Genomic DNA, 11024 nt, shown 5'->3' on the forward strand with positions numbered 1-11024 from the left:
GTTGATTTAACAGCAGTCAGATTAAAATGACATCGTTTCTACTGATGAAAAAAATTATTTGGTATTTTTTTAAAAAAATAGTGTCACTTTCTCATGTTTTCAATTATGTCTGTAATAATTTTATAGAGTTATAATGTTATATGATTATAACACTGAAAATTTATCTGAAGATTTAGGGCCTAATCCTGATGTTGTATGTTCAGGCATTGTCTTATGGTGTGGTATTGCTTTGTGTGTTTTGTAATTTTTTATTATAAATTATATTCAGCATGGCTTTACTTGTGGCAATCTTGTGGAAGATATGTCCCTGTATAGCTGTTTTATGTTGTTTCTGCCAGGTAGTTCAAGGGATAGCAACAGCTAGGAGCCACTTTCTACTAATACTTTGACCTGGAGCATTCTTGGACCTTGCAGGATACACTGTAAATCTCAAACCCATGTGAAAGCAAGCTTGAGATTACAAATCCTCACAGAGAGACCTTTTTTCTACCTTCCCAGATACCAAGCCGGCTTCCTTATGCTAGTGAATGGGTTTTTTGTCTAGTTCACCCTTATTGTAGGTGTAGTCCTTTGAAAGTACCAACTCTCTACAGGTGTCTTAGTTCCAATCCCGTCTTACTTAAGACCAAGGCTCTGTTTCCTGCCTGTGTATAGCCTTCAGAACTTCAGCCCTTTACTGGGGTGTCTGGGTGGCTCAGTCATTTAAGCATCTGGCTTTGACTCAGGTCATGATCTCACGATTTGTGAGTTTGAGCCCCGCATCAGGCTCACTGCTGTCAGCAGAGAGCCTGCTTTGGATCCTCTGTCCCCCTCTCTCTTTGCCCCTACCCTGCTCTCTCTCTCCCTCGCTCAAAAAATAAATATTTAAAAAAAAAAAAAACCCTAAGCACTTTACTTAGTGAGATAACCAAGCCACCTGCATCCCACCATTAGAGTAGCTAAAGCTTCAACTCCTGCTAAATGCTCTGGTTTATGGCTTTCCACTTTGGACCCCTATTGATTTTACTTACTTGGAAACTCAGTTATACATTTAAAAAGCTACTACATTTTATTCCTTATTTCTAAGTGTTTTAGAGTGAGGGAAGACTTTCAGGCTATTTTCATCACATTACTGGAAATGGACATGAAAAGTTATATTTAAAGGAAAATAATCTTAAAATGGCAGGCAGGACTGGCCTCAATGTTAATTCTTTATTGAGAAGGCCATCCTTTCATAGAAGAACATAAATGGATTTTTTTCCTGCCCTACTTCATTTAAAAATATTTTTGCTTGCCTGAAAAGAAAACAAAACTGTCAACCTACCAGTTACCTGAGGTCTGCTGCCACTTTTATTTTTTCTATCCAAGTCTTGGTGCAATTGGTAGGATAACAGATTTCTTGCAAAGAACTATAGTGAAGGTGAGGAGGATAGATGACAAGTATGTGCATACACTATGGGTGGGAGATTATTAATATGAGAAAATTGATTAGATATATGATTCTCAAGCTTTTTGGTGAGTCCTATCATAAAAATAAAAGCTGTTTGGCATGCTTTTTAGAAAGGAGAGAGTAATTTCTCTCCTTTCACACATTTCAGGAATGAATGTGTATTATGAATAATATGGACACAGAACAGGTTGTAAATGGGTAAGTCTTGAATGGTTGGTCATCCTAATTTTTTCCCTCTTCTCTTAGCCATCAAAACCCAGCCTATTTACCTCGGAATTACCTTTCTTCCTTAAAAAATCTATCACATCTCTACTTCTAGTATTGTCCTTCTTCAGTCCTTGGCACTGGTGTGATTGTAATCTTCCTAAAACCTGTGCTTTAAAATACTTGATATGTTCCCCAATGCCTTCAGAATAAAATCCAAGCTCCTGAACATGGCATACCCAAATAGTCCAGGCCTACCTTGTGATTCTTATCATCAGAGATTCTCCAATATCTACCTTGGATTTCAGTTGCACCAGATTACTAGTACTTCCCCCCAAATTCTACATATTCTTATTTGGCCTAATTAAATATGTAAGGAAAATATTATTGGTTTTGACAAAAATGTATTGATGAGTTTGCTTCCATTAAAGCCAGGAAAAAAATACTTTAATAAATTCTGGCCTTGGCATAAATAAAATATTTAAACTTAATGCCATGAGTTTTAATGTATTTAGTTTTCAATTGTTCAACTGCTTTAATGTTCTGGAAAAAATTAACCATTCAAGAATACATAAAAACATGTATATGGGGTCCACATTTTTCCTTTCACCTCAGGCTCCACTAGGGCTCAGTATGGCACTTTTGCTGATCCTGTCCTTATTTAAAATTTTGATATTCTGTTCATCATGGATTTTTGCATTAATTTCAGTTGGCAAATACTGAATTATCTAGATTATTGAGGATTTTTTGGTATGCCCTTAAATTCTGCACAAAAGGTGAGTGCTTTATTCATCCCACCCTTATCACACTTGCTCGAGTTCCATAGGTATATAAATAATCTATTTGAGACTCGTGGACATCTGAAAGTATTGCAATTCAGGGATCACCTGGCTGGGTCAGTCAGCGGAGTGTGCAACTCTCGATTTCAGGGTTGTGAGTTTGAGCCTCACATTGGCTATAGAGATTACTTAAAAATAAAATCTTAAAAAATTGAAATGAATAGGAAGGAAGAGGGGCGCCTCGCTGGCTCAGCTGGTAGAGCATGCAACTATTGATCTCAGGGTCATGAGTTTAAGCTCCACATTGGGAGCTGAGCCTTCTTAAACAAACAAACAAAAACAACAAAACTAAAACTACTTGAAAGTGTTGCAATTCAAATATAGAGCTTTTATTCCTGGAAGTGGTTTCCATCTTACCTCTCCACTTTTTTAGTACAGAGTTCAGAGGTCTGAGGTGGGGAGAAATTTTATTTTTAAAATAATACTTATTGTTTGAATATGTAATAGTCACATGATTCAAAATTCAAAAGGCATACAGAAAAGATGTATAGTAAACTCTCCTCCCATCCCTACCCCCTAACAACCTGGTTCCTCTCCCCAGATGCAACCAATACTAATATTATCCTTCAAGAGATAATTTATGCTGATTCAAGGAAATGTGCACATTTTAATCTCCCCCTTTTTACACAAACAATAGTGTATTGTGTCTTAAAATCTTACTGTTTTAATTTAACTTTGTATTGGATCTCAATCCATGTTGACAATGTAAAGACATCCCTCATACATTTTTATAGCTGCATAGTTAAGTATCTCATTGTAGGAACATTATTTAATCAATATCTTATTGAGGGACACTTGGGTTGTTTCCAGTCCCTTTCTGTTACAATGCTGCAGTGAATAACTTTATTTGTCATTTTGAACATGTGAATACATCCATAGGATGAATTTCTAGAAGTCAGATTTCTGGAATAGAAGGCTTGTACATACATAATTTGGTAAATATTGTTAAACTGTTCTCCATGGAGATGGTACCAATTTACACCATTTCCTTACACTGCTCACACAACAGTATGTTAAAGGAATTTTGCTTTGCCAGGTGAGAGATGTTATAGTTCAGTGTGGGTTTTTAAAATATCTATTAATTATAAACATCTTTTCACATATTCAAGAGCCATCTGTATTTCCATTTCTTTGTATTGTCTCTATATCCTTTGTCCACTTTTCTAATGAATGGTCTTTTATTATTGATTTGTAGGGGACCTTTATATAATAAGGAAATTAGTCATTTGTAGAAAAGCTTCAAGGATTTGTTTCCTGTCTTTAACTTCGCTTAATGAAGTTTTTACTGTTCAGAATTTTTTATGTAGATAAAATTAACAACCTTTTTATTTCATGGCTTCTGAGTTTTGTGCGAAGTAGGGAAGTATGATGAAAGCTCCCTTGAGAATAAAGACTGAAGGGGTTCTTATTAATCACTATATCAGTAAGGAAGGGAATGTGAATCAGTTAGAAATTTCTAAAATTCCATAGCCTTTGCAATTTCCCCATTTATTCTGTATTTTGTCCTCAAGTCTATTTTCCTATAGTGAGTCAAAGCAAAACCCTTAACACGTTAAGGTCTTATGTGTTGGTCTTGAATAGGAAGAATGGAGTGAACTTGGAATAACAGTTAATCTGGTGGGAAGAAGAATCCCGGAAGTGTTGGCAGCTTTAAGAAAAGAGGAAACAAAAGCATCCCTGGGATCTGGCTGAGGGGAGGAAAAAGAAAGTGCTTGAAAAATGGGGATCAGCTCTTCCGACCTGGTGGTATATCCTGCCACACAATGATAATGAAAGATAGCTGTTTAGAAAAAGAACTAGACAATGTTGATTATGTGTCCTTTGTCATGACAAGGCACATCTAGCAATAGCATGACCACATTAGATTTTTAATTTGAACACTGGTTTAGTACACAAGTCAGTCACATTATATAGAAAATGGCCTAAGCCAGGGCGCCTGGGTGGCTTAGTCGGTTAAGCGTCCGACTTTCGCTTAGGTCATGATCTCGCGGTTTGTGGGTTCAAGCCCCGCGTCAGGCTCTGTGCTGACAGCCAGCTCAGAGCCTGGAGCCTGTTTCAGAGTCTGTGTCTCCCTCTCTCTCTGACCCTCCNTTATTTTTCCTTTTTGTCATTCTACTCCTGCCTCCTTTCCTTACTGAAGTCCAGTATTAAAATTCAAGTGATGTTTTGTTTTCTTTTTGGCTTGTTTTTAAATGTTCCTGTGAAACCTTTAGAAAACATTTTTTGTGAATAATCTTTTAAGTATCTGACTTTAGAGGTATGCTTATGTTCCTTAAACTGAAAGGGGGCAATAAACATTTCTAGGGGATACGCAGACTCTGGATCTATACAACCGGGGATAGCCATTTGCATACCTTCCTCTCTGCAGCCTGTTCAACACAATCAGTTGTTACCTTCCCCTCCTCCCCTTGGAACCTCAAGGGATCTTCTCATTGGCACATTATTCTATACCCTACCTCCTTTCCTATCATCTGTTCTACTCCCTTTCCATGTTAGTCCAGACTTCTCTCACAGCTTCCCCATATTCCTAGTATGTGCCCACTTGCACTATTTGAATCCAATCCTCCCTAGTCTCTTGCCTCAATTAGCAAAAATACTCTTCCTACTGTTCTCTCTGCCTTAATCCAACTACCATCTAGCTGCTAAAGTGATCTTGCTAAATAAATACGTGAGGGTAAGGGGAGGACTTTCATTTATTTCAGACAATTCTATACTGTTTGAAAGTTTTAAAACATGCATGTAGTACTTTGGTCACTTAAAAAATGTGCAAATACGATTGTATTACTCCACTGTTTAAAATCCTCCAATAGCTTCCCATTGATTGCAAGATAAAACTCAAAATTCTTAATATTATATGCTCCATTAGCCCTGCCACTTCATCAACTAGTCAGCTTCATTAAGTGACTTTTTGCTTTTCTCTTGTTCTCCCAGATAATGACTCTGCCAGGGTTATCAAAGATGCTCAGTTCCAAATAATGGAAATAAATAGCTACCATTAAAGCAGCTACAGTGTACCAAGTACTTTACATGTGATCTCATTTTTCAACACTGGGCATTACCATCTCAGCCTCAGAAGATCAGGGGCACCCGGGTGGCTCAGTGTCTTAATCATCCAACTTTTGGTTTCAGCTCAGGTCATGATCTTGCAGTCATGAGTTCAAGCCCTGCATCAGGGCTATGCTGATGGTGCAGAGCCTGCTTGGGAATTCTCTCTCTCTCTGCCCCTCCCCCCTCTCTTTCTTTGTCTCTCTCTTAAAATACATAAACTTAAATACATTTTTTAAAAAAGAAACTGAAGATCAGAGGTTAGGTGACCCCTAAGGTCACACAGGTGTTGGGAGAGTCAGGATATGAACCTGTTCTGCCCAACTCTGAAACCTATGCTGTTTCCATTATACTATGCTATCTCTGAACGAAATGCTCCACTCTCACCTTACGTTTTAAAGAAACATTACTTCCTGTCTTTAAATACATTAGGATGGGACGCCTGGGTGGCTCAGTCAGTTAAGTGTCCGACTTAGGCTCAGGTCATGATCTCACAGTCCATGGGTTTGAGCCTGCTTCAGATTGTGTCTCCCTCTCTCTCTGACCCTCGCCTGCTCACAGTGTGTGTGTGTGTGTCTCTCTCTCTCTCTCAGAAATAAATAAAACATTAAAAAAATTTTTTTAATGTTAATGGCTGTAATGATTTAATCATCAAATTGCTTTAACATTTCTTATATAAGTACTAAAAGTAGTAATTCAATTATTTTCTTTTTCTGTGTCAGGTATCAAGTTTGGGCACTGCCTTGAAGCAGCTGTTTTAGGGAAGCCAATCACATAACCAGCCCTCGACTGGACTGACCGTTCTGTGATTGGTGTGGCATTCAAATGAACTATCTGACCAAGGCCTTGGCTATTGCCAGTGTCTATAGAGTCATTTTCATACAGTATTTGCTTTTTCCTACTGCTGTCATCACCTCTGCCATTCTTTTCAAGGAATGTCAGCAAAGGCTCTCAGCAACTTTAGTGATACCACTTGTGGTTTCCTCACCCTGGTTCTTGGCCTTTTTTCCTCCATGTCTTTTGAGAGGTCCCTTGTGGTATCTGTTGCCCTTTGACTGGAGATCAATTAATCTAAACAATACCCTTTCTCTTACATGGAATAAAAATGCAAGTTACCAGACTCTTCTGCATCAGCCTCTTTTTGAGTCCAGATGAGGTAGGAAGGGAGTATGAAGAGTCTTAAAAGATGCACTAGTGGTTGTTCTTTGAAATAAAATCTCCCCAGGCCAAGATTTTTTAAGGTACTGATATAAATGAACATTGTTTTTTTTTTAAAAAGGACCCTGATCACTTTCCATGTAAATGTTATTTTACATGAGGTTTATTGACTTGTTGCATTTTTAAATCTAAACTAATAGAGATTTGTTACCATAAATAAATATGAAATTCTTGCTTGATTTCCTTGCATGTCTCCCCAATGTTCATTCATGGACTCATGGGCCTTAGGGATAGTCTTGGTTCAGTTTTCACAGTATGCTTAGTAAAACCCTAGAGGTCCTAAGACAGTGACTTAGGCACCACAGGGGCAGGTGCAGTGGGGGTGGGGGTCACAACAGCGAGCCTCCAGATATCCCCACCACTGCCAGAGCAGCTTTGCTTCTCTGTTTTATACCTTAGGGTTCCAAGTAAGATTTCATTTCAGAAGAGTCTGCTAATTCAATCCTTTTGTTTCCTACTTGGAGTCTTAAGCATTCTACCCTGAATATTGAAATGAGAATTTTGAATGTTCTTAGGGCTGACACTACCACCTTTCTATCAAGATTCTGAAAATAAATTTTGGAGACTGACAAAGCAAACAAAACCTCAAATTGTTGCTCTGGTATACTTAACCTCCTCGCACACAGGGGAAATGTTCTGCCTTTTCTTTCCCATTATCTTGTACCTAGCAGAGTCAAACACATACTTGGTGCTCAAGCACGTATCAATCTGACTCTCTTTCTCATTATGTACATTAGCTGAGCAAACAGTAACACTGTAAAACAAAACAGTTAACTTTGTGCCTAAATATGAGAATATTTTAATACTAAGTGAAGCAAGAGTAACAAGGAATATATAGTTAATAAATAATGACATCATAATAATATATAATAAAAAGGAAGAGTAAAGGGGCACCTAAGTGGCTCAGTCGGTTAAGTGTCTGACTTCGGCTCAGGTCATGATCTCACGGTTCGTGGGTTCAAGCCCCATGTCAGGCTCTGTGCCGACAGCTAGCTCAGAGCCTCGAGCCTGCTTCAGATTTTGTGTCTCCCTCTCTCTCTGACCCTCCCCTGCTCACACTATCTCTCTCTCAGAAATAAATAAAACCTTAAATTTTTTTTAAAAGGAAGAGTGAAGAAGAATGAATAAGAAGGCAAAGACTAAAAGACCCTCCCTTTATGACTTGAAGCGTATGCTAGATACCTAACCGAAGAGCCCGAGTTCTCCTAGACTTCAAAATGCCATTATTCTTACTACTCTACACATGTAGAGTAGTAATCTACTAACAGCAGCCAGACCCCCCTAAAACTTAAATTATATCATGCCACTCATCTGCTAAACTCCCTCAAATGGCTCCCCATCTTGCTTGGTAAAAACCAAACCCTCGCAATAGCCTACAACACCCTGTGTGATCAGTGCACGTCCCTGCCTCCCAGCCCCAATCCCTCTCATGCATAGGTCTCTGACTTTATTTCTTACCATTCTCCTTACTCATTTCACCCCAGCCATAATGACCTTTTGTCTATTCTACCTTAGCATCACAGCATGTTGCTCTGACCCTGGGGCCTTTGGACTTTCTGTCATCTCTGCCTGAAATATTCTTCCAACATGGCTTGGTGACTTAATTCTTTCAGGTCTCTGCTGAAATGCCATGTTCCCAAGGAGGCTTTCTCTAACCATCTTGTCTCAAATCACAATACCCCCACAATCATTCCCTAATACCTCATACTCTGCTTTTTCTCCATGGTACTCCTTTGCTTTTTGGGTACTCCTGAATCCCTGGCACCAGAAAGTATCTGGCACAGAGTAATCACTTAAAACTTTTGGTGGGGGTGCCTGGGTGGCTCAGTTGGTTAAGCATCTGACTCTTGATTTCAGCTCAGGTCATGATCTCAGTTTGTGAGAATGAGATCGAGCCTCATGTCAGGCTCTGCAGAGCCTGCTTGGGATTCTCTGTTTCTCTCTTCCTCCCTCCCTGCTCCTCTCCTGCTCATGCTCTCTCTCAAAATAAGTAAATAAAATGTAAAAAAAACTTTTGTTGAATTTTTTCATCAAGATTTTTAAAACTTTCCTTGTAGTACATATACAGTGGAAAGCTAAAAGGACTTGAGGCTTCTAGAAATGTGTATTTTCCCAACCTTCGTGGGCTTGAACTAGAGACTCCCAACAGGCAGTTCCACTTTAGGTCTATACTCCAGTATACTACTAGGATTTGAAGATAGGAGGGGAATCCAGTCAATATAACCTCTCCCACTACACTCAGGAACAGACTGTCAACACTGAATTCCTTCGCTACCCATCTCATCTCATCTCACCTCAAGGTTCTCTTTTTCTCACATAAAGGTCAGAGATTCCTGGAATATCATGCTGTTCCTTACACAGAGGAGGTACCCGGATTGACTACCCTTCAGTCTTAGAAACAGCCTAAACCGAAATCTCTCCAGGGTGCAGGTGAAAACCAGAATAGAAAGCCTTCTCAATCAGAGTTGAATTTTGTAGAAGCTTTTATTTCAGTGATTAAAAGGATGCAATAAATGGAACCTATACTGATTAACATTAGGCATGCACCTCTACCTGAAACTGCTGTTAGTTCTTGACTGGCCTAAATCTTTACAACCTATTTAGGCACATCTTTGAATTTTTTCAACCCTGATATAAAGTGTAAGTAAGCTTCTTTCTCGTGGCAGTTTNATAACCAAAGGCCTCTAGGCACTCAAGCTACCTGTACTATCTCGAGACCACACCTTACAGAAGTAAATCACAGCATAAGGGAGATAATCTAGAAAGCTGAAGTATATTGTATTAACATCTCATAGATTTTTTTTTTCCAGCACTGATAGATCACTAGATAAGGAGGCCTACAGTTAAGTAGCAAATTACTCTTTGCCCACTGTTGCCCTTTCTGAAAGACACAAAGATGTACAACAATCTCCCCAGAAATCTGAAATGAATCCATGCAAATGACAGATTGTACCTATGTGGTCCCACTATCAAATTAGAGAAAGCAGTTCCACTATCAAAATTATAGGGAGCAATTAATGGGACTTTGAGAAAGCACAGTCCCACATACAGTAATATGCATCTAGTAGTTTTCCATTCATCTGTCAATTGTTTTCACAACATTAGCATTAAAAAACACAGCCAAATACACATGATCCTCAAAGCACACGCGCGTGCGTGCGCGCGCGCGCACACACACACACACACACACACACACACAATTGGTCTTTGTTCATTCTCAGACGACAGGATGTCCCAAGAGTGACAAAGGTGGGAGCCAATCCCCCCATAGCCTTTTCTTCAACTATCCCATCAACAGCTCTTCATTTCTTGAACTACCTTCCTTTTCCAAAGAGGTAATTCTGAGATCAGTCAGAAAGGCTTTCTGAGAAAATTGGCTTGGTTTTCTGGGTCTGTTCCAGTCGATTCAAGATGAACTGGCTTGTATCAATGAAGCGCTCAACGCAGTTCACAAAACAGGCCTCAGCCCGACTGTCCAACTTTGGCCCAGGCTTGTCCATGCACTTCTCCTGCTCAGGACAAGATACAGAATCACAAAGAGAACTTGGGGGGAAAGGGGAGGGGTAACTTCTTGCTATTTAGAGGAAAAACTTCACCTAAACCCAGTATCTGTTAATATTTCTCATTTGGCATATGGCAAGCAGTTATTTACAGCCTTACATTAAATTCTCACAACAACCCTACAGAATAGATACTATTATTAACACTTATTTTACAAAGAGGGAAGCAGTGGCAGAGACAGTTTGTCCAAAATTATTGGACCCGAAAATGGTGNTGCCGCCATTAAATGCCTTTAGAGTAACTGTGGGGGGAGAGTGTGAAAAGATAAATCACAGCAATGACACCCTAAAACCTACCAAACAAAAACGAAATCTACTACCCAAAATTCTGTAACCTTGTCTACTTAAGCCAGAGGTTCTTGGATCCTCTCAAGATGAACGGAAAATTGTATAAATTTTCCTGAAGGGCCCACAGATTACAAATTCTTAAAGGAATCCTTAACCACACCTCCTTCTGGCCCAAATGTAATGAATTACAGGTGTTTTTTTTTGTTTGTTTGTTTTTTTGTTTTTAATCAAAGTACCAAGGAGTACAAGAGTTAAGTAAGTATTTGTTAGGGGTCAGAGTCCCGTAAGACTTTAAGTTTATGTGAAAGGGACTACGGAACCGATAACTGTATATAGTTCAAGTTAAGTGGTTTAAATGAATTTTACTCATTATTCTCTGCTGTGTATACAAACCTCAGACTCTTCACTTCCAAGGAAAATTATCCTTGGCCTCCGAATTCG

At 39.0% G+C, this 11024-nt stretch overlaps 1 protein-coding gene across 1 annotated transcript in view; it reads right to left on the reverse strand.

The window, feature by feature from the left end:
* Positions 1 to 9408: 9408 nt before the first annotated feature.
* The window catches only part of TIMM8A (translocase of inner mitochondrial membrane 8A), a 2747-nt gene continuing 1131 nt past the window's right edge, over positions 9409 to 11024 (reverse strand). The window contains exon 3 of the mRNA XM_077776434.1: positions 9409 to 10244. Within this exon, the coding sequence (XP_077632560.1) occupies positions 10083 to 10244 (162 nt within the window). The 3' untranslated portion in view covers positions 9409 to 10082. The remainder of the gene's footprint in view (positions 10245 to 11024) is intronic.

Source organism: Crocuta crocuta, unplaced genomic scaffold, assembly GCF_008692635.1.
Source record: "Crocuta crocuta isolate KB4526 unplaced genomic scaffold, BGI_CrCroc_1.0 scaffold1529, whole genome shotgun sequence".
Classification (NCBI taxonomy): Eukaryota; Metazoa; Chordata; class Mammalia; order Carnivora; family Hyaenidae; genus Crocuta; species Crocuta crocuta.